Source organism: Athene noctua, chromosome Z (assembly GCF_965140245.1).
Source record: "Athene noctua chromosome Z, bAthNoc1.hap1.1, whole genome shotgun sequence".
NCBI classification, from domain to species: domain Eukaryota; kingdom Metazoa; phylum Chordata; class Aves; order Strigiformes; family Strigidae; genus Athene; species Athene noctua.
Window position 1 is genome coordinate 30,817,677 of NC_134077.1, and position 24,022 is coordinate 30,841,698.

The following is a 24,022-nucleotide window of genomic DNA, read 5'->3' on the forward strand; positions in this document are numbered from 1 at the left end:
CATATCTGTAACACTGTTTAGACAGAGACCTCTCACAAAGTAGTACCAATTTATTTTTGTAGTGATATAGGAAGTTATTTCATTCTGTGATTATTAGATTTAAAAAACCTTGAGAACCGTGCTTTCCAATTCAGTGCCATACCATAGAAGAAATGTTCTCAGTCAGGGTACATACTGTCAAGATACTACTAGACTGCTTCAGATACACAATTTTTTCACTTCAGATTTACGAAACAATCTCAGATTTTTCAGTATTAAAGACAGTAGTAGTTTAAATCTGGGTTGTTTTTTTTTTTAAAAAAAGACAGGTGTAGTATTGATAGCACAAGTTTGAAGACTTATGAACAGGTATAAATATTGCATCAGTTTTTATGGACTGATTAGATTAGGAGAAATAGAGGCTGAATGAAAATATACTTCCAGCAAGTTTCTTAGCCAAAAGTGTTGGGCTGCTTTCCAAACTGGTGACAGATACTTGCAATACTAGGCAGGTTACCTACTGTGAAAATGAGAGTTGCCGATAGAAGATACTTGGAAAAAAGGAGATGCTTTATTTTCAATAAATTTCAATATATTTTCTGCAATAATTATGCATTTTTGGCTGCATTTTTGTGTTTGCATGGAGTGTGATCCACACCACGTTCTGTGCTCTAAGGATAGGACTTGCAGGAATTCTGTTTGAACCTCTTAGCTCTAATATGTGGCAGTACAGGTATCATTTTGTTAAATTATAGAAAAAGCATCACAGCATTGTTTATATCTGAAATAATTCTACATTTATTTTATGAATTTTAAAAGATGCTACATTATTGTCTCCATTTACTCAAAGCCAGGGGTACCATTAGTTGGTATTTAAGTGTTTGACAACTGCTTACTAGAGTGAACATTCCAAAGTTTTTAACCGTGCTCTTCTGTGTTAATCCTCAGTAAAGGGGCAAGAGAGGCTTCACAATTCAGCCTATTTCATCAGTTTATTGTGCAGATTGAAGAGGCAGCAGGATGTTGGTTTGTACTCAGAGAATGTAAATAACAAAGGATAAAATGTTTTTGGAGTAACTGTTAAATGTGCTAGTCAATTTTCTAGAGTACATAGACTTTCTAACGTGGACTGCTCACATGTTCTTCCATTAAAGTAAAGGTGTTGGAGCAGAAATTCTGAAAGTGGTTTCTACGTTCCTGTTCCTACAGAGACAGCCAATATAGTAAGTAAAACTTATATCCAGATGAACCATACCTCATCCTGTTATGCCTTCATGTGTTAAACCTTTGTGTAGGGCAAGAGGTAATTTATCATGCCTTGCAATTTCTTCTTTCTCGTTTTCTAACTTGAGACATTTTTTTGAGACCATGTCAGCATGACAGAATCTTCCTCATTTTCACATCGATGACAACTTCAATTGAAGCTTTCTCATTGAGATGGATCTGGCCTCTGCATTTAGTAAGTATAATACTTCAACAAGTAGAACGCTTGAAACATTTTATTCAAGTCATTTTCACATAAACTTGCAACCATAATACGGGCATGTAACACAAGAATATGAAAGTGCAATGAAGAATACAAAGCTAGTGCCTGAATATTATAAATTAGAGCTCTTCAGATAAAGATGCAAAGTTACTGAAATTAAGACTCTTGGAAGAGAAGTGAAGGAAGTAATGAAAAACCTTCCAAAAAGTTGCAAAACCAAGTGGCATTTCAATGTATCTGTAGCCTTTAGTTGCATAATAAAAACTTCCCGATAACATACTCTTTGGTTTTAATTCAAGTTAAAATCTTTCAGCACCTTTTAGGATTTGGAGAAAACTCAAATGCCGTATCAGCATAAATGTGAGACACAGGATAAACCACCTTTCAGTGTCTCGTTTATGAAATTCACCCTGCTGGTTTTGAATGAGTACACTGCAAACTGCATGAATGACTATAGAAAGGTACATTTCGTGTTTGTACTCATTCGACACTGCATAGTAAACTTTGGAGCAAAGAGAAAATGAGTAGACTTTTACTAACACAAAAACATCATCTACACGATATGTTGGTTCCATTGGTGACCAATCTGTCATTTTTGTTACACTTTTGTCTAGAAATATGCAAATATCAAATGTATTTCAGGATTAAAAAAAATATATAACAAACCCCTCCTGTAATGAGCCTGACATAATATGTTCCTTATGTGCAATTTTTATCTAAAGATCTGAAATGTGGGAGGTAATTGTTTCACACACATTTTTACTATTTAGCTTTTCAAAGTCAATTTGAGACTGCAAGACAGCAAATTGATACTAGAATTCTCACAAAATTTAGATCTGATTTTGCTCCCACTGAGACCAATGGCAAGATGCCTTTCAAAGATGATGGGAATAAGCCCAGTGTCTGGTAAAAAGAATTCCAAAATATAATTTGCTGTATAAAATAAACTTTTATCAAAATACTTTTTATAAACATTTTTCAACAGAAATGCATGTAATCCCATAACTATATTCCAGTATGAAAAAAGTAAGTTAAGGTGTCTGGGTCAAAACTGCAGAGCCAAGATACTGAAAATACTGGTTGGCACTTCCCTATTTAGAACTACTTCTACACATGCTATAATAAACTCTTCTACTGTGTTGTGATTTACTATAGTTAAACAGGGGAAGTTAAAGTCACATTCCCTCATTTTTTTTAATCCTAAAATCCCTTGGTTTTTTATATAGACTGTTCATATTATCTTAGGCAATTTTTGTGCTATTGTACATCACTGTCATGTTGCTTACACACATTTCAAAACAAATACAATATTTTGCTACGGAAAAAAAAAGCTACATTTTTGTAGCTACAATATCCCCAATATTCAAAGTTGTGGCGTTCAACACCTTTCCAAACCAGGCCATTCCCACTGAAAGGACTAAGTCCAGTATTACAACTTGCTCCACCTACACAGATGCTCAAGGTCCTCGTGTCGCCTTGCTGACTTCAGTGGAGTTCTGCAAGTATTGTGGGTATAGACATGTGAGCAGGTTACTGCCTCATAAACCGAGGGATAAACTCAATTTCTGTGGCTGCTCTATGTCCAGTTAGTGCTCTCTGATCCCACATTCAGCATCAGGCACAATGAGGTACGAGCACACAACCTCTTACCAGGAAGCAGCCTGTGCCCACAGCCTAGCTTCCATTACAGTAGCTTTTGTGTCCACTGTCCAAGCTGCTGTCAGGACTTTCACCCTAATTTTGACCTATGTCTACAGAAAGGTGAATGCACTTGCATCCCTTAACACCTCTTAATCGTAAAAACTCTTTGGGCCGAGATTTCAGAAGCCTAGACTTTAAACAGACCCTCTTTTTTGTAGACACATGTAATAAATGGCTTTCTAGTACATCTAGTTTCCCAATTTTGCTTCTGTTCATTGCCCATACTGGTGACTGATTGCTAAAAGGGATCTCTCAGCAAACAAAAAAGGACCTGCAGGTATAAATGGTATTCATTCTGCACCCACTCCCAATGTTGAGTAGTGATCACTGGGTTGGTGGTTCTTAAGATTCTTTTTATGTATACTTACTAGTTGTGCAAATTTGTAACTAAGTTATGATTAAGGTGAAAGGAAATACTTTATAATCATGAAATAAGCTTAAATATATGTAGTAAAGAACAAGTTGATCCTTAAAGGATATTACAATAATTCATGAAACTTCCAAATTAAATCTATAGGGTTCTATTGCATAAAATACTTCCAAATACTGCCTTGAAGTATTCTCAAGTGGTAATAAAACCTCTCCACACTCCTCAGATTTTTCTTTTTTTAACTATACCAAATAGCACATGTATTTTTCATTTTTTAAAAAGCTGTTGAGCTTTCCATGTTTCATTAGGTGTTTTGAACTGCTAATTAAACTTAACCAATACCAATCAATATTTCTAAGTCCCTTTGTTTCAAAAGTAGATCCTTCATTTTACATGATCAGAAATCTTCTGAAAAAAAAACGCCAGATCCCCTTGTGATATGTTATTTCACAGTTTAAAAACAAAATCACAGCTACTGTAACTTACAGCAGGGTGCACTGCAAAAGCAAAATAATTTGGGGATAGGAGGAGGAGTGGTGTACCCAGCACCAGTTAAGCAGTTCAGCAAAAACTTTAATTTGGGCTGGAAGTTCTTCCCCTTAACAATGTTGTGTTTGGTTCCTGAACAGCCTGAAGTATGATGTTAAATACATTGACTTTTGTTCTCCCTCTTTATATAGTATATTTTCAAATTCATTGTTTGAATACTGAGATACACATTTTAAAAGTCAAATACAGTACTTAAGGGGGAAGAAAGTAGTAGGCTTTTTCACAATAAAAATACTTTGTTAGAGATTCTGACCTACTTCTGTTTGTGGTGCCACCTGAGTTAATTGCCTATATTATTTTAATGGTTAACCTGTTCAAGTTGGATGTTTTTCAAAGGTGACTACATCAGGGACTCTTCATCATCTCCAAGAGCCCTCTTCTTGACAGGTATTTCTTTTCATCCACATTAAGTTTGCAGGAGTCTTTTAAAAGCCCCACCTTGAAAAATCTCTTGAACATAGAAAGGTGGATAAGGTCTTCAATTCATTTCCACAGATGAAAGGTTTCTTTCAAAACTCCATCTGTTTATTTACTTACGAAAATGAAGAAACTTCTAATGTATTAAAAATGTAACTTTTCTTGCAGGGGTATAATTGATATATATATATATATATCTATTTCTCTGCTATATGTTAATATTCCTTGAAAACTGAACATACTTTTCTCATTCATATCATGTCTAGCAAGTTTTATTTTAATGGTACTTTAAGCTGTTTTTAATTCTGGTATTTTCTGAGATAGTTGACATTAGTACTTTCTATTGCATTTTATTTAATTCATTTTACATAAATTTTTGCTAAGTTTTAGAATATGTTCAACTCATTCACCAGTAATATTCCATCTGAAGTCTATTATTTCCTAGACTCCAAATTTTCAGGAGTTAAGAAATGCTCCTGTTTTTATGAATTAGTTAGATTTTCAAATTTTAAATATCTGTGCATGAATCACCAGTTCCACACATTTCATTAGTTTAAAAAAAAAAAAAAAAAAAGTAATGCCAATTTAAATGCTTAAAATCCAGTTACAGATTTGTTTGAGAAGCAGCTGAAGTGCTTCAAAATCACATAAGGTGTGTGGGTGTATGTGTGTATGTTCTGTAGTTTTGTTTCTATAGTGTTTACATCCTATTGAAGTTTATATAATGATACTTCAGTTCAAAACATTTGGCACCATCTCATCCATTTTCTTGCATTTTTCTCAGTATCTGTCAAAAGAAAAGAAACAATGTTAAGCAGATGACCAAGCAGATACAAAAAGAGTATCTGCTTAATACCCATTTATCAGCTTGAAAGCCCAGGTCAACAAAGAATAGCACAAATTTTATTTCCTCACCCTGTATGAATATATTTATGTAATAACATTTACAGAGGTAGGATAGTGAGACTAAAAGTTAACGGCATGAAGCATAGATTTCCCTTCCACGTAAATGTGAGCAGAGACAGTGTTCCTAGAAGTACCAATTAGTAAGTCATGTTACAGAGAAATGCTTTAAAAGCTCCTGCCACAGATCCACCAAAAATAATCACTTGTCACCTGCAGGATGGCTTTTGTTCTCTCCCTCCGTTTCCTGCAAGTCTTACCACCACACAGCAAGAACAAATGGACAATTTTGCTGAAGCCATTTAACATGTCACTTTTATGACCAAAGTGCGATTATAAATACAGATCTTCACTGGCAGGAAAAAATGTTTCTCATTTTAGTCTCATTAACTACTGGTTTCCTAATACAAAGTAAAGAATTAGTATTTTAGAGGATAATTAAGCAATAATCACATTAATCAGTATGTTTGTTTCATTGATGCTGTTATAGCAGACTATGCTGGTCATTTGTTTTACTTTTCATTTACTGCTGTGGCATTTATCTCACATGAACCTCTATACAATGTTAATACTCACTCCTTGTACAGTCCAAATGAAACCACATGATAAATACCTTGTATGAGCGACTTGCATATTATCCTGAGAACCACTTACCTCTGTGTTACAGAAGACTGATTGCTTTTTGTGTGTGTGTTTCACAGATACTAAGCTACAGCAGATCTATAGTGAGAATATTCATTAAATCAATTTGTCTTTTTGGAGGAGAAAAAGCATAATTACGGCATTGTTTACACTTTTAAAGAAATTAACTGTAAATGGAGTATGTCTGGAAAAACTGTTTCAGGGAGGATGGCTGCTCGGCAGTAGCAAAGTAACAAACGTACATGTGTGGGACTTTGCAGAATGTCTTAAGAGCTCTGTAACTGCTCAGCAGTTCTGTGTGGATGCTATAAATGGGTATTGAATGAGCACAGAAAGGTTTCAATGCAAATACAAAGGCGTGAGCCAGAAGTAGTTATCTAGCAGCCCAGACAGTAGCAGCAATTTTGAAAGTGCTATATATTCTGATGGCATGACTGCAAGAGCAAAATTCTTTTATGATTGTTTTTCAAGGCTAAGTGATTTGTAAAAATCACTGCTAGCCTAACAGTTTAATTACCAGAGGTCAATATTTGAAAGCTATGCAGTTATCAACAGCGAAGCAACTTTTCCCACCATACCTGCCAAAAAAGACTTTTGAGAAGTACCATCTGAATTTTGAACGAACTACATCATGAAACACAAGAAACAACATACTGAAGAAATGGGTATCACTAGAATTAATGGTGGTAGTTACTTTTTATAAATCTGTTTGTCAACTTTAGTACTATGAATATAAAACAGTTGCAAAGACAAAGGGATGTACTTACGGTGAAATTGTACAGCCAGAGGCATATGCATGGTGGCCTGTATAGCGTATATCACAGCGTACTATATTGTTGGAGTAATCGGATTCAGGCACCAAATAGCTGGGGTTTACACTCACCTTAAGGGGAAAAAGCACAGTGTTGTCTACTTCCAGGTTTGAGTTGATAACTTATATTCAAAAGAACATAATTTGCTCTTTTTTAAAAAAAAAAAAAAGAAAACCCAAACCTCCCCACTCCCAATACCCTTACCTTCAGAATGTAATTTCCAGGTTTTACATCTGTAATATCAATCCACTGGCAATCTATATCAGCATTGTAAGTGTCGTAACAGCCAGGGCTCAGTCCCTTAAAAATGAAGTCAAGATGGATGCCAAAAAATCATTAGGAATAGTAACATTCTAGACATTAGAGACACTCAGACTGAAGTTCACTTAACCATCACATTTCACTAAGAAAATTAGCTCAGGAAATGAAGCTTATTTTTTCTAGACATTTTATTTGAATATCTGAACTAAAATGCTTAAGTCTAACACATCACTATTATAGACAGCACTGTATTACTACTATTGACAGTTGTTCATCTGTAAGATATCTGTATTTTATTATCACTTACTATAGTACTCCTTTTATGTAAGTATTGTTGATGCTATTACTCACTGTTCTTTACAAAAGGTGAGCATAAAATCAAAACTGACTGAAGACTGGACCTAAATATCTGTAAATCTCAAGTGAATAGCTTCTGAGGTCCCTGAGTACAAACTTGATCACCATGTTGGAACCTGTCTCTACCTTTAGGAATGATGCTATTTTTTGCTGTAGATCACAGAATCATAGAAACCAGGATGGAAAGGATCTCAAGGATCATTCCGGCAAAAGCATGGTCTAGACAAGATAGCCCAGCATCCTGTCCAACTGAATCTTAAAAATCTCCAGTAGATGTACTCCGCCAAAGTGCCACCTCTGAACATTCTAGGCCCATTTTCACATTAAGTTTTTGCACAGAAATGGTGTCTCTTCAGGCAAATAGTGACACAAGCATCTGAGGCCAAGTCAGAGGAAAGTTTTACAGTCCAATACAAACCCCTGAAATATGGGCTTCCAGTGGAAATACTGACACAGCCATGATTCTAGTGACACAAATAATCCAGCTGTAAAATATGTTTGTTGCTTAGTTAGATGTCATAGTCTACAGGAGAAAAGATATTTATAAAGCCTCTTCAAAGCCTTTATGTATTGCAGATCATTAATTATATTTTAAATGGGGACACGTCAGCCAGTGAAACATAGCTGTCATTTCTCTGTGATAAATTAACTATGTCCTAGATTAAAAACTGCAGAATAAGGGATACAAGTTTATGTGTTAAGTATGGCCACACTGAGTTAGACCACAGATCCATCAAGTTGAGTGTCATGTCTCTGACAGTGTCAGCAGCAGATGCTTGAGGAGAAAAGAATATAAGAAATGGGATGTTTAATGTCCTTTACGCAGTCAAATTCCTTCCACCAGGCATTTAACTGTATTTAAGATGTGGGGTACAATCAGATTTTTGTGTTTAATAGCCTGTATTACTTTTTTTTGAACCCATGTAGATATTTTTGATCTCTGCAACATCCTATGGCAAGGAATTGAATACTTTATTCATGTGTCAAAAGACCATTCCCATCTGTTTTAAAGCTGTTGTCAGACAGTTCTTTTGGATATCCTTGAATTCTTATACTGTGAGAAACAGCAAATATCAACAATTTCCTCTTTCCATCCAAGACGACTCAAGATTTGGTATTTCTGGTTTTCCAAATGGAATAGTCTATGAAATCTCTTAGAGTGGTAGCCATACTACACTGCTGATCATCCTCGTTCTCCTGGGGTTGTCTATCATAATGGTACATTCCATTTTTTACCTCTTCCCTTAGTAAGTCCTCACACCTTGCTTTACAGTTGTATATGACCCATCATTATGTTCACAGCCTTCTATACATGCATAAAACTATGGTTTAAGTTTTCTGTGTTGAACTGCCAGCCAGTAGCTATAGGTATTAAGAAAATCCAGCACCTTGCAGCCTCATGCCCTATAAGGGAGAAAATACTAGCTATGAACTCTGAAACCAGCCAAGGACATCATTGAGCAGTTTCTGGGGGATGAACACTGTAGACTACTTCTTTACTGACTCCACCTTGTGTTCTCTTTAGCTCACTTGACCAGTCTTACAACCACAAGAACTTGTCTGGCATTTTAATACAGTTCATTTACCAGGGATGCTAGGCTAATGAGTGTCCCTTGGAGTGTTGAGACACTCCCATTTAGCAGTACCTGGGCAAATTGTAAGTCTCCAAGTTGCTATCCTGGCATCTATGATGAAGAATTTCAGAGCTAGTTAGGGCATCAGATAATTTAGGGAATCAGATGATGAGTAGAAAAAATATCCAAAGATACATTAGAGGGGCAGAAGAAACTTGGTTGTCTCTGAACCAACTGTTACCTGAGTATGTGCAGTACATGCGTATCGTCTGTAATATCCATAATCACAGGAGGTATCTTCAAGGCAGAAACTTGCTTTGTGTCCTTCAGCAACTTTTCTGTGTGAGCTTGCATCCAACAAATCATAATGGCTGAATTCATCCATGCTGTGATAATGTCTGTTAAACCATATGTCAGTAACATTTTAGCATATTCCTTTTTCATCTATCTTTTGTTAGATCTGGCCAAATTTTATTTATTGCATGGAACCTGTGTGTTAGTATACTCTCCTATTACTGGCCATTCAATTAAGTTTTATTTTCATTATTCTTTCAATGACTATAAAAGTGCCATCTTCTATAAATAAATAATAGATTTTCATTTGTTAAGGGAAATACTCCGTAGCAACACTGTTTTTCCAAATTTCCTGCTTCAGCTCTTTTGCAGTAACAATAGCAAATATTAGGTAGTTCATATTTCAATTGTATATCTTATAACTGCCTTTAGCTAGAGTTTCGCTAGGAATGCTTACCTTACATACTATGAATACCAGGAAAGTTTCCTACTTGCTAGCAAAACCCCAACAACTGAGTTTCACATTTCCATGTCCCTCAATCAGTATAACACATTCATAACATTAGTGAAATCAAAACCCACATAAAGAAATCAGCTTCTGTGTACTGGCAATGCAGATCTTGTCAGATGTCAACAATTTTTGTGGTCTATACTTAATGCAGTCTCTATTTCAAAAGTGTGAATGCTTTTCATCTGGGCATAGTCTTGGATTTTTCTGGCTCTCACACAAAGTGAGTTCCAGCTCTTACTGTGGACTTGAATGCCTATTCATGTAAGTTCACTTTTTCCAGACACGTGGAAAACTAAAGTGGTGCTATCTACCTGCAGTTTGTGCAGCATTTGGCTGCCATTATTTATGAATGTGTTCAGCTCAAGAGGTATATGAAAAAGATGTAATTAAAGAGAATTCAAAAGTATTGTTAAAACAAAGAGGAGCACACAAATGTCACAAGCATGCATGTCAAGAACAGTAAAACCAGTCCACAGATGATGATGACTAACACTGAAGTCTGATGGCTAGCCAAACTAATTGGCAGTTATAGCTCATTTCCAAATGAGCTTGTTCCATTGTCATGGAAATGATCACGAGAAATGCAGGGGTTTTTTGTACACAATGTCTTCTCTGTCCAAGAACAGAATCAACATCAGAGACACTTTGCATCTGGATAGCAATAGCTTTGCTCTTGTGGCAGAGTAAGAAACTGCTGTTCTACAAATGGAAGATTTCAATTGCTCTCATCCATTTCATCCATCTGTCAACTTTGCAACCACCAGGGTTTGGGGTTCTTTTTTCTGGTGGTGGTATTTTTTGCAGGGCTAGGGGCTAACTAAAGCATTTATGGAGGGTTTTTTTGTTTGGTTTCATTTGTTTTAAATTTTTGATCCTTACAAGATTTATAAACTAGTAATATCAGTCCTTCTTTTAAATTAGTCGTAGTGATACTGATTTTTCATGCAAACCGTAAAGCCTCTGAAACTACGGAGAAATATTCCACTGACTCCACAGGTGTTTAAATCAAGCCCACATCACATATTATTTTTTAATAGAATCGTATTATGTTATCACATATGTACCCCTAACAGCAGAATTTTAAGTAAGGCAGAAAAAAGGTAAGTTTTCTAGTATTTTATAACTGGTCCTACTATGAAATAGCAGAAATTGTAACAAACCTGCAAACTAACTGTTGAATATGAATTTTCTGAAAAGTTTGCAGTGTTACCTGCTCCCAGAATGTTGAAAATGTTCTACTACATTTGCCTTGCTGTGTTTCCAGCAATTTTGCTATTTCTAGAGCAGTACTGCTATGTGCAAGTATGATGTGATAAGGATATTGATACTGAGATCAGTCAACTCAGTATCTTCTCTTGTCCATATTGACGAGGCCATTTCTTGTCAAGAACTAACCCTTAAAATTTAAGTCAAGAAGTATGGATAAGTGTTTACAATGATGTATTATTTGGAACATTCTGGTGAATGTACAATTTAGGATTTCCACATTTATTTTAACATGATTGGGACTCCTATTAACTGGTTCAACTTAAATATAACTGGACTATAACTGATGTAAAATATAATTAAAGGGAGAAGCTGCCACTGTCAGAACTGATTTAATACTTGTATTTATAATGAATTTATACTTGTAAGAGTATTACACTTACAGACAAGCTTCATAGTCAGTTTGGTTTCATGTGGCTGTATGAAGGGAAATTACCACTACCCTAAAATTAATCAGACAGTAAAAGGCTAAAGTTTCCCCATGGTTTCCCCTCATTCCATTGCAGTTTTAGAAAATGTCACCTTATAAGTGACAATTTGTTAGCAAAAAAGATAATTAGAAGGTACCATACTGAGCACTTCACTCACTGGTGACAGCTGTGCCACTCCCATGAATAACGGGGTCTGCTGGGCAGAAAATCTGACGTGCCTTGATTTTTCACTCTTTGGGGGAATCTCAGGAGCACTCGATTGTCATAGTCTCTAACATCTGCTCGATAAGCTGAACTGTAATAATGCAAAAAAAGAGCTGTCATTATAGGCAAGAAACACTTTAAAAAACACTTTATACTGTCTCAGAAGTAACTGATAGCAATGATCTTTTCAACCCCATTAAAGCTCATGCAGTGGAGATGTACAAGAATTCCACATGGTGTGCTCAGAAGTGTCTGGGGTCAGACCAAGACCTGGGTAAGATTCAGATCTGCTTCTAATAATATAAGGAGGAGTTTGACCATTGACTCTCTGCCCCTGTCTCTGAAACAGATCACCGCTTAGCTGTAAAATTCCTCTGGTACCAAAAATACAATTTCATTTGTTGCTGTTAACCAAAATAACGCACTGTGTATGTAAGATCACAACACAAATGTCTGTTTCTGTTGTAAAAAAAAAAAAAAATATATATATATATATATATATTCTTCAGGCTGTATTTTCCTATTTCACATAAGCTATTATCTATGGTCTTTTAAATAGACGTATTTAAGACGTATTAGAGAGTATTTTAATCAATTGATAGCCAGCAAGAACATTTCAATTAGTCTTCACCATAAAATTAGCATAGAAGGTACTCTTTCTTATGCCATGTTTTCTTTTACCAGTACGTGAAGAAAGAGCATGACCCTGGAAACGGTCTGGCATCAATTAATGATGCTGGTAAATAAATGAATCTGGTTTGCATGATAAGATATCAAACAAGTTAAATTGGTTAAAAACAGCCATATTCATTTCTTTCCAAACAAAACAGGAAAAATCCCTCTTTGCCAACTGCACAGGACCTAACTTCATAGCAAAGCTGTTATTTCAACCCATTAGAAGACCCTGAAACACTTTTCAGGGAGATTTTAGTTTTAAGAGACATCACAAGGCATAGTTCAGAAACAATTAGCATGTTATTATTTTAATAGTAACTTGCACTGGTTAAGAATGCTGGGGGGTTTGGGGGGGTTGTTAACAGTAGAATGCCATAGATCTGGTTGGATTAGAGAGGGAGATGAAAATCACCAGATTCAAGTGGGTTTTTTAGGTGCCTCCATTTTACAAAATTAAGATATGTTCAAATGAGCCTGATAATAGAAATGTGCAATGTAACTTTTCACAAAACGTAGGTTCTTCAAAGCATCTGTAGTTCCTCTCTCTAATATGACAGTATTGTTTTCTTACGTGCACACCCTAGCATCTACCACAGGCTTAGAAGGTTACAAACAGGGCTAGCCTCACTTTTCTCCGCTCTTCACTGCGTCCTCAGGTATGCTGTGCTGGGCGCAGGAGCACAAACAAGAACACACAGCAAACAGGCAAAAGCCGGGGTGATGCCTACCTTGCCAGGCAGTTCTCCTCAGCAGCACATCTCAAGTTATACATGGACATCCTCTGGACATACGTGGACGCCTGGATGTAATAGGGATCCGGGACTAAGTCAGGGAGACCTGCAGTTCATCAAACCAACCACATTAACAGCAAGATCAACCCAGGACACGTCTGCAAATACTTGGCTTCCATCCCAGTCGTTAGGAGACGTCGTTTTGCCACGGACCCCTGTCCCCCATTAAGCTTGCTCTCCCTTTTGCTCAGGCCCTTCGGCTCCCCTCAAGGACCGCATCGCAGGCAAGACTCTCGGAAGCCCGCGGGGGGTTTCCCGCAGTGCCCCCCGCAGCTCGCCCTCCCCCCCGCCCGCCCAGCCGCGGGGGCTGCGGCCCACCGGGCTTCCCGCGGGCCGGGAGCCGCGCAAACGCCTGTCCGGGCAGGTTTCGACCCAAGTGAGGTGCTGGCAGGGCCCCCGATCCCGCACCGCACCCCGCCGGGACGCGCCGCGCTGGCACTAGCGCGCGCGGGAGCAAGCGGGGTGGCGCGGCGGGAGGGAAGGGACGGGACGGGACGGGACGGGACGGGACGGGAAAGGCAAGGCAAGACTAGGAAAGGAGGGCTCTTACCATACTGGAAGTAGCCGGTGCCATAGCCGGGTCTGTACCTGCTGCCCTGGCGAGGCCTCTCGTAGGTGTCGTAGTAGTTGTAATAGGGATTATCGTCCGTGTACTTGTAGGGGTTGTAGGGGTCGTCTCCCACCATGACATCTTCCCGCCCGGGTCTGAAGCTGCTGAGGGGCGGCAAGCCGCCGGCCTCGGTGCTGCTCCCGTTGCCGTCGGTCCCGGTGCCGCCGGCGGGGCTGGTGGGGGCGCTGGGTCGCGACGCGCCCGCGGAGGCGCTCCTGGCCTCCCCCGCAGCCGCGGGGCTGGCGGACCCCTGGCTCCGCTGCCCGGCGGCGGCACGACCCCCGGAGGGCGCCTGGTAGCCGGCCTGGAACCAGTGCTGTGCGCCGGAGCCCCCTCGACTGCCGGCGGAGGGCTGGGGCTGCGCGGCGGCGGTGGCGGCGGCTCGGGTGGCGGCTCTCCGCGGCAGCGTGCCGTTGTTCCGCAGCAGCAGGATGGGGCTGCCCGCCGCCTCCGCCGCCTGCCTGCGCCGGGGGGGCTGGTACTGGGAGCCGAGGCTGAGCAGGCTGTACACCTGCCCGTTGTTCTCCCACTGGATCCGCTGTCTCCAGGCGGCGGGGGGCGGCGGGGGGTCTCGGCGCAGCGGCGGCTGCTGGCAGCCAGCGGGCCACAGGCAGCTCCAGTAGATGCACGCGTGGAGCTGGGCGAGCAGGAGCCCCGGCGGCGCGAAATGCATCTTCTCCTTTTCCCTGGGTGCCGGCGGGGGAGAGAAACGGACGAAACCGGGGGGCGAGCGGAGAGCGAGGGGCGCCTTCCTGCCTGGGATGGGGCGGGGGGGAACGGGAGGGGGGGCGCCTGGTGTGGTGGGGGGGGGGGGGGGGGCCGGGTGGTGCGGGATGCGCCTCTGGAAGCGTCAGCCGGGCAGCGGGGTCTCAGGCGCAGCGGCACCGGGGCGATGCCATCGGGCAGGTCGGGCCGTCGTGAAGAAAACCCGGCCCGAGAGAGGCGGCGGGAGCGCCTTTTCTTCTCCCCGGTATTTATAGGCGAGGGGATGCGAATGGGAGCCGGAGCAAACAATCAGCCTCTCATCGTCCTCCGGCCCGCGCTGGTGTCTGGAGCGAGAGAAGGAGGAGGAGGAGGAGGAGAAAGCAGGGACTTTAAACTTGCTGGCACGCTCGCAAAGTTACACAAGCCCCGTTGGCTGGGCTGGCTGCGCCCCCGCCATTTGTTCACGTAATGCGGCTGGAAACGTGCGGCCCTGACAGTTCCCCCACGGCCGCCCCCCGCCCGCCGCCGCCGCCGCCCGCCCCGCGCAGGGGCGGCCGAGGGGGGAACGGGGCGGCGAGGGCCGGCGCGGCGGCGGGGGCTCCCCATCCTCCCACCCTCCCTCTCTCCCGCTCGGCCTGCCTTCCCCCGGCCGGCCTGCCTGCCTCCCCCCGCGACCCGCAGCCGCGCCGAGCCGAGCCTGCGGCGGGCGGGCGCGCTCAGACACACGTAGACTGCCAGAGAATGCCGTGGGGCAGCGCCAAAGTATGCAAAGGAAAAATGCTATTAGCTCATCAGCGCTGGAGAGACTAGAAACGGGGTGGCGGAGAGGGGGAAGGGGCCGCTAGCGAGAGAGGAAACATGGTTCTGGAAAATGTGCTGGCCGGCACATCTCCCGGGCTGGAGCAGCTGCTGGGGACCTTCGTCTCAGCTCTGAGTAACAGTCGGATCCCCTTAATGACATCTTAATTAGGAGAAAACCTCCATCAAATAAACTCTTGACTATTGACTTTTGCGTTTTCTGCGTATGAGTCACACAAGAAATATACTGGCAGTGCTCCTCCCGGAGTAAGTTTTCATTGAAAAGTGAAATTTCACATGGGAGAGGCTTAGCCCCGTCACCAGAACAAGTCTGGCTCAGCCAGCATCTCCCCAAAACCGTGCTGGAGAAGAGGAGCAGGCTGATGCCCGAAAGCCTCTCCCTCCCTTCCTGCTTTTGCAAGAGTTCATCAACGCTGTGTCCAATCACTCAGCGAGGCAAACGAATGAAGGTCCGTGGATTTCAGCCAAAAGTCCTTTTGGGTGTATTTTTCCAAGCTGTTTGCTTATGAATCCTTGCAAAGGAATGGAGGAGAATACACAAAAGTTCTTCTTCACCAATAGTTTGGTGGTGAGGATATTTCTTAAATTATTCCCATCAAAGATGACCAGCCCAGGCTGAAAGTTTTTACCCTACTGAGTCACGTGCAAAGCACCTTCCCACTGCTGCTGTCTTCCCCAGGTTGGGTTAACAGTCTACATGCTACTGTCTGGGCAGATGTGGCCACTGCATTTTGATGTTCTTGATACAGTTATCCTGTCTTTTTATTATTTTTTTTTCTATTGCAATTTATTTTAATTGCGTATTACTTTAAAAGGTTCACAATAATCAAAATCCTGCAAAATGCAGTCCTGCATTGTGACTGTGATGGATTGTGAATGCTGATTTACACTGCTATCCACTTAGTAGTAGTACTCAGCTTTAAAGTAGCTTTTTATGGCCCCTGAAATCAGTGGTGCCATCCTGGGCATCAGAATTACCCCTGTGGAGAGGTGGGTCAGAGGCTGTGACCAGAGTCTGGTACCAGCTGCTCACCGTGCCAGCCTTGCTTGCTCTGCTCTTGATCTCAGAAGGCCTGTGCTGCAGACAAGTGTGCAGCCTAGTGGACTCACTTAAGCAGTGTTTACTTCCACCGCCTGCACCCCACCCCCCCCCCACCCCCCCCCCTCCGCACCCCCTAGTCACCAAACAACAGGGTTTCTACAGGGTTAGAATCCCTGGGAAATCAGCAGTTAACTGTCAAAAATCCCACTCTGGAGAACACTGACAAGCACAAGACAGGTATGCATCGAAGACAGCAAAGTCTTCTTACTTGGGAGTACCCTCAATAGCAAAGTGGATGTTTGTTACCACTGCTAGCCAGCACCAGACTGGTGACGAGCATCTGCTGGTCTGGGCCCCCAACCAGAACCAGTAATTGGTGTCCTTCCACAAGCAGGTTGTGTCCTGATGCTCCAGTTAGTACTAGTCCAGGCAGCCTGCTACAGGGTGGTTGGGTCTGGGTTCTCTTTTTCATCATATTTACAGGCTGCTCATCCCCTCTGATCTTTCTCATTGTGCTTTCGACAATAGTATTTCCCGCTTAAGGGTTTGCCTGGAACAATCAGTGACTAAGACTGAGTAAAATGGAAAGGTTGAAGATAGGGAAAATACAACACTGAAGGAATGAGGTTTCTGTCTTTCTAATCTTCCTCTAAACCTTACTAGCATTACAAACAGCAGGTTGTTGCCGAATGTGTGATATTAGACAATGTTTCCACCCAGTGGGATTCCAGCCATTTATTTTTTTTTCCCGATTAAGTAACTATTTTTCATGAAAATGAGAAAACATAGTTGAGACTAGTCCTGCCCATTTATCAGCCATTCACATTGTGTGCCATTTTTTCCATACACAATTTTTATTTGTTAAATAATTCAGGTTTCATGACGTATGAAATTCACTATCAGCATCTCTAGAGAATCATGTCCTTCCCTTATTATTAGGTGCCTATGTCGATTCAGCTATTGTCCTCTCCTCACAGGTTACCTAGTGGTAAGGCTTTTATACCTTGGCTCTGTCTAGACCATCAAAAAGTCCACCAGTGTCTGTGACGAGAGGTATGGAGTGAAAATCTCTGAAATACCTTGGAAGTTTTGTAAGCAAGCCAGGTACTGTGATTGCTTTTAAAATGCCCTAAAGACAATTGAGTACTTTGGTATTAAGCTTTCTCATGAGATTAATAGAGCTTCTTTGCAAAGCCCAGTTCTGATGCTGGATCACAGTTCATTCAGTTACTTAAGCATTTGACCACCCCTTTCTTTTTTTGTCTGGAATGGTAGGTATGCCTGGGTACTCGTTGCACTGGGGATTTTGATTTCTGCCGCCTACAGAAACAAATACAGTCTATATCAACTGAGAAATTAAATTTTCCCTCACCAGAAAATGACACTAATTGAAGCAGATATCTGTAAGTAATCACAGGAATTTCTCAAAACCTGAGATCAGAAGGTATTTTATGTTTAATAGGTAGATTGTTGCAATCCTCATTCAAAGGTTATGAATGGAAAAATGTCTTCAATGGCATGTGTAGCATTTTGAGTCCTCCTTATGTGTACACCACTATTAAACAGCAGTTGTGAATCTCAAAAATGGAAAAACATAAACCAGTTCTGAAAAAAAAGACAATGAAACCCTAAACAGGACCAAAGCTATTTGAATTTGGCGTGTCTTAGTACATGTCCTAAGAAACACATTTTAAGGTTCTCTAAACCTACCATTTAGTGTGTGAATGAGAAAAGTGTGATAGTGTAGAAAAGGGGAAGTTATTTTAAATGACAGTTTACACCAATCACATTATTTGTTACTTTCAGTGTTATTTTTAAAAAATCATCAGTTCTGTTGTTATAGGATGGCTAATTTGTGTTCTTGTTTAGTAATGAATAGTGATGCTCAGCTAGAATCACATATGTGAAGCAAGAAATACAAATAATTTTATAAAATCCTAACATGAAAGTAGACGAACTTAATACGTGTTAAATATGTTTCTTTGAAGCTGGTATTTATTTGTTTGGGATCGAAGGGTTGGTTATTTAGAAGTCACTATGAGAAAAAGCTTGAAGAGTAAGTGTTGGTTTCAGTTTTTTGTATCTCAGAAAAATTTAGTTTACTCATCCAAGTTATGCTTGAGTAGATTAAGAACTTATTCTGATTCTCCTGTTTGCAATTAGATTATTCAAATTTATCTTGTTTTTCAGAGCTTACTTATAATATTTTTTATGACTTGTCATTTTTTGCATTAAAATATTTAAAATTAGGTAATTTTGTTGCAAACTAGAACACTGTGCATTTTTTGAAGCACATTTCACAGCAGGTCTGGATATCTTTATTTAGAAACTCACTTGTCAATGCATTGGATTAAAAGGTTCCTAATTATAAATTCCCCTTAGTAGTTAGAATTAAGATTACAGTAGTGAACTTCACTCAAAACTAAGAACACTGAGTATTTTCAGATTCAGATCTGTAATGAGGGGGTTTTTTTAGCAAACCAACTTAATTAGAGATCAGGGTTATAGACTTTTTCTGACATCAGTAGTCTTTGGAGCAGACTGTAAGAATTTATTTTCACAAAAATTAATCTTCTGCTTAAATTTAGCTACCATTTGTAGGTCTGATTTTGAAGTCTCTAATCAGGCAGCTTCCTATTACCATATGTAAAGTGCAAAAGTAAACTTTCAGACTTTATTACAAAGGAACACATAGATTTTTGTTGTTTCAATTAACTTGTCAATTTGTTGAAGAAAGAAAAATGGCTAGAATTTTATTGGTAGGTAATCTCCTCAGTTCAAAATTATCAGCCACATTGCCACCTAGCCCCTAATATTTTGGGGTTATCTATCTGCATTACAAAACTAGTTTGTAGTTATTTTGTTGTATACACTGTGGGTAGAGCTACTGAATTGCACATATCTACACCCAGTGAAGGAAATTAAGCACACCTGTCTCTCTCTGCAGGATCCAACAGCATTATCAAGAAAATCATCTACACTACCTGAGATAGCTGTTATTGTTTTCTTGCATGAGACCTGAAGACAAAAGCCTTCTGATGTCAGTAGATTTTTTGTCAAATCAAGGTTTTACACTGAGGTTTTAATAGCAGTATTTTTTAAGTTTAGAGTTGATAAAGCTGACTATGGTTTTGCAGCATGCAGTTACACGGTATCTTAATTGAACCTAGATTTTAAAAGAGCAGAGTGAAAATTAAACAAAAAGCCTCTCCCTTCTTGAACTTATAGTGTGTTTCATCCCTGAATATTGTATTGTATCCCTGAGTATTGTATAGAATATTTTCTAACTTTTCTATTTGTTTTCTGTTAGTTTCCCAAAGGTTTCTATAACAAGTGAGATTTCTAAAAAAGTGAGATAAATAGATAAATAGGCAGCTACTGCAAATTCAATCAGCAATTTGAAAATCCACCAGTTACTCCTTTTCTTACACATCAGCATCTGTAATGAGACCTTCCCTAACTATTGTATTTGACGCTTTCATTGCAATAGTATGCAGAACTTACCATCAGTAATATAACCATGTCTATTTGTTTTGATTTCAGCAAGTTGTCTGATGGCATGTACAAAGGAATAGAAATTCAAGACACTCAAAGAACCCACTATCTGTGCATTAATGTCTGTGATAGGTACAGGTTAGTTTCATTTAGCAAGGTTAATAAAATTGAGTAAACAGTACTTTTTTGTCTAGGGAGTTCAGTCCTGACTTGTCTTCATAAGCAGGGCATTTGCTCAACTGCCTACCGTCTCAGACACAACTACCTGATTTTATTTAAGTTTTTGAATACTGAGAATAGGTTATAATAATAAACTTGAAAAACCTAAGTAAATTCAGAAAAAGCAAACATTTGGCTGAGCAGTTCTATACACAGGCATGTCTTTGTTGTGGCAGGACTCCAAAATTAATCTTCCCTTCTGTGTATTTTGCACAAAAGAAAAAAAGAAAAAAAAACAAAAACGTCCAAGATGAGGAAGACTTGAGAAAGCAATTAGTTTTGAATTGAGGCATTCACCAGATTGTTCTGAGATTAAGAACATTATATATGAAGGGAGAGGAATGGCTAATGTCAAATCTGTCATTTTCCTTTCCTCTTCATCAGGGAAGAAGTCCTTGTTAATTTTTCACAAAGTGGAACACTGTCCAACATAACATAAGAGCAGAACACATTGGCAGAAATTTTGGAACATGATTTTAGTATGCATGTTGTCAAAGATAGTTAGAGAGAGTGGCAGTGATATCTCTAAAACAAAGCTAACTTTGTAAAAATAGCATAAAGGAGTTTCTTAACTCCTTTCCTGATTTTTCATAATTGACATTGCAAAAGAAGTCTGTGTTATACTGATAAGGTGCATACAAAGGCTCAATTAAAATAGTAATCCATAATGCCATTCATAACGCAAATGTGAGTGCATAAAAGGTGAGGCAATGATGAAAGCAATAAAGAACTCGCAGATAGCTCCTGTATCCTATTTAATTTGCCTATTTTAATAGGACTGTCTATTTAAATTGCCTATATTGTCTATTTAAATTAGGATTTCAATTGTCTGCTACTTTGTTTTCACTGAAGAATATGTACGCAATAAACAACAACAAAACCCCCCACATATATTTGCATGAGATAATGTTTTAGAGGTGAGTATCAAGGACATTAGAAATACAGTTTGCAGTTTGTATTCAAAAATAAATGACGGAAGAATAGAAACAGACTGATGGCCCAACTTCTCCACAGTGAGATCTACCTCTAGCAGGACACAGAAACCTACCTGACAAAAGGTATTCTGATAGAGATGCAGGTTCAGACTTACAAAGTACCTTATATTAGCCAAGTTCCCATAGAAAACCAGTATAATTTAGGCATCTATCAGCCCTTAATCCCTCCTAGATCTCTCCAGCCGTGTTTTGCTGTATCTGATGTTGTCAAAATGTAAATGTCTGATCAGGGAACAGATCTAAAATAAGGAACAGGTCTAAAATAAGGACCCTCACATTTGCAACTCAATCTTGGTTCTTAGTTTGGTATTGGAAAGAAAATGTTTGATATTATTAAGATACATTGGGTCTATTTTGCTTATTAGACAGTTATGTGTAGAAAGTCTGCAAACCCTGAAAAAAGTTTTCGGTGTGAATTACTTAACCAGATGTAATGCATCCTACTGGACACTATGTCAAGATATATGGATGACAGAGAGATGATTAAAGACAGCCTTGGCTTCACCAAGGGCAAAATCCAAATTGCTGCAGTCAACGGCTCAGTGTCCAAATGGAGATCAGTAACAGGGGGTGTCCCTCAGGGGTCTATTCTGGAACAAGTACTGTTTAGTATCTTTATTAATAACACAGAGAGTGGGATTGAATGCACCCTCAGAAGGTGTGGATGACACCAAGCTGAGTGATGCAGTTGATTTACTCGAGGGAAGGGATGCCACCCAGAGAGACCTTGGCAGGCTTGAGTAGTAGGCCCATGGGAATCTTGTGAAGTTCAGTAAGGTCAAGTGCAAGGGTCAGGGCAATCCCCAGTATCAGTACAGACTCAGGGATGAATGGATTTAGTGCAGCTCTGCAAAGAAGGACCTTGGGATAGTGGTACATGGAAAATTGGACATGACCCGGCCACATGCACTTGCAGCCCAGAAAGCTGTGTCTTGTCCTGAGCTGCATAAGAAGCAGCATGGCCAGCAGGTCACAGGAGGTGATTCTCCCCTTGTACTCTGCTCTCATGAGACCCCACCTGGAGTACTGTGTCCAGCTCTGGAGTCCCCAGTACAAGAAACACATGGACCTGCTCGAGCAGGTCCAGGGAAGGGCCACAAAAATTATCAGAAGGATGAAACACCTCTCCTATGAGGACAGGCTGACAGAGTAGGTGTTGTTCAGCCTGGAGAAGAGAAGGCTCCAGGAAGACCTTATTGCAGCCTTTGAATATATAAAGGCAGCTTATAAGAAAGATGGAGAGAGACTTTTTCTAGGGCTTGTAGTGACAGGACAAGGGGCAGAGGGTAGGTTTAGATTAGATATAAGGAAGAAATTTTTTACAATGGTGGTGGTGAGACACTGGAACAGGTTGCCCAAAGAAGCTGCAGATGACCCCTCCCTGGAAGTGTTCAAGGCCAAGTTGGACGGGGCTTTGAGCAACCTGCCCTAGTGAAAAATGTCCCTGCCCATGTCAGGAACGTTGGAACTACATGACCTTTAAAAGTCACTTCAAACCTGAACCATTCTATGATCTGTGAAGATAGGTATAATATATTTCCAGTCCTGAAACAAATCAGTGTACATACAACAGTGGAGATATGCCAGTTTGCCTAAACTGATGGTCTGGACTGGTGAGCATTCTTGGCTGATGAGCATTTCTTTCTCTAGGCATAACTAACTATTCTAGGAAGACTGAAAAAAAGTAGTGTCTAATTGAATGAGTCTTGGGAAGAACTGACTTTATTTATTTACCTTCCTTATAAGATAAAGAGAACACTAAACCTATTGAGAAATTGTTTGTTGTTCATATTCTCATCTTATCCAAGTACATGATCTTGGTCCCATTATCTTTCCTCCTTACTACTCTCTTGTTTTTTTCCAATTGTTATGTCCTTTCACAGGCTAGGTTGTAAACTCTCTAGGGCAAGGACCATGGCTTCCTATGATAGGTTCAGTGATGCTCACAGCAGGGCACTGAATCTGACTATTACTTTTGGCCACCGCTGCAATATGAAGAGCAGCACTGAATACAGAATGCTGTATTGAACAGATGCAACATTTAGAACATGGGAAAGCCCTCATGCAGCTGTGTTTATTATTGAAAAAAGTTGACAATTTTGACACAAGTGAAACACCCATGGTGGTTTTCCCTTTGGTCTAAATTTCAGATTTTGTCTTACATACCAATATTATGAATGCTTTTACTATTCTGCTCTATAGTAATACTTTTTGAAACACATTTCTAATTTAATTCCCATTTTCATCCATAGGTAGTTATCAGATTTTACTGTAGATCTTCTCATTGCTCAGATGATTGGAGAAATTATTTGAAGTAAAACATTAAGTCATGCAATTATATTAAAAGGAATGTTTATAAAAACATATTGAAGGTATACCAGGGTGATGACTGTAATATTTGCTTCACCAACTAAGAGTAGAAGAAAAGGATACTTAGAAAGTGGTTATTTAGCTTTAATGAGCTGAAATAATAGTTGATTGTAAATATTTTCTCCTCACTGAACAGACTCCTAATTGAAGACCAGTCTTTGAGGGTAAGCTTGGAAACTGTCACGGTGTACCAGGTTGATTAAATTGGGTTTATTCTATCTGAGTTGAAGACTAACACAGTAATAGGTCTAAACTTCACTGCATGTGTGTCATTCCAAAACATTCAAAATTATCTCAACATATGTCATGTAGCCAAACAGAAACCTTCATGAAAATAGATACCTTATTCAGAAATGTATAGACTGAGTTGTGCTAATTCCAGTTGAATACTGAGTGACAGATGTGGCTGCTGCCTTTGTCTGAGAAAGTGAGGAGCTCCTTCCCCATCCCTCCAGCTGAGTTGTGTTGTGCCCTGTGATATATGTCTGGGCTATGTGGCTGCATCAGGTCAGGCAATGGGCTGATGCTGCCAATAGGATCTACA

At 40.1% G+C, this 24,022-nt stretch overlaps 1 protein-coding gene across 4 annotated transcripts; it reads right to left on the bottom strand.

The window, feature by feature from the left end:
- Positions 1 to 1,463: 1,463 nt before the first annotated feature.
- LOX (lysyl oxidase) lies at positions 1,464 to 14,558 on the bottom strand. Of its 4 annotated transcripts, none has more exons than XM_074932622.1 (7): positions 13,774 to 14,558; positions 13,161 to 13,269; positions 11,711 to 11,848; positions 9,293 to 9,449; positions 7,064 to 7,159; positions 6,815 to 6,930; positions 1,464 to 5,289 (listed from the first exon to the last, which is right to left on the bottom strand). In XM_074932622.1, the coding sequence occupies exons 1-7, from the start codon at positions 14,504 to 14,506 to the stop codon at positions 5,283 to 5,285; spliced, it is 1,356 nt and encodes a 451-aa protein (XP_074788723.1). In that variant the 5' UTR covers positions 14,507 to 14,558; the 3' UTR covers positions 1,464 to 5,282. The 4 variants fall into 4 exon arrangements, with proteins under 4 accessions (XP_074788723.1, XP_074788726.1, XP_074788725.1 ...); XM_074932625.1 differs by lacking the exon at positions 1,464 to 5,289 and having other exon boundaries at positions 6,811 to 6,930; positions 13,774 to 13,970; positions 14,082 to 14,558; XM_074932624.1 differs by lacking the exon at positions 1,464 to 5,289 and having other exon boundaries at positions 6,811 to 6,930; positions 13,774 to 14,018; positions 14,082 to 14,558.
- Between the last annotated feature and the right edge of the window lie 9,464 nt (positions 14,559 to 24,022).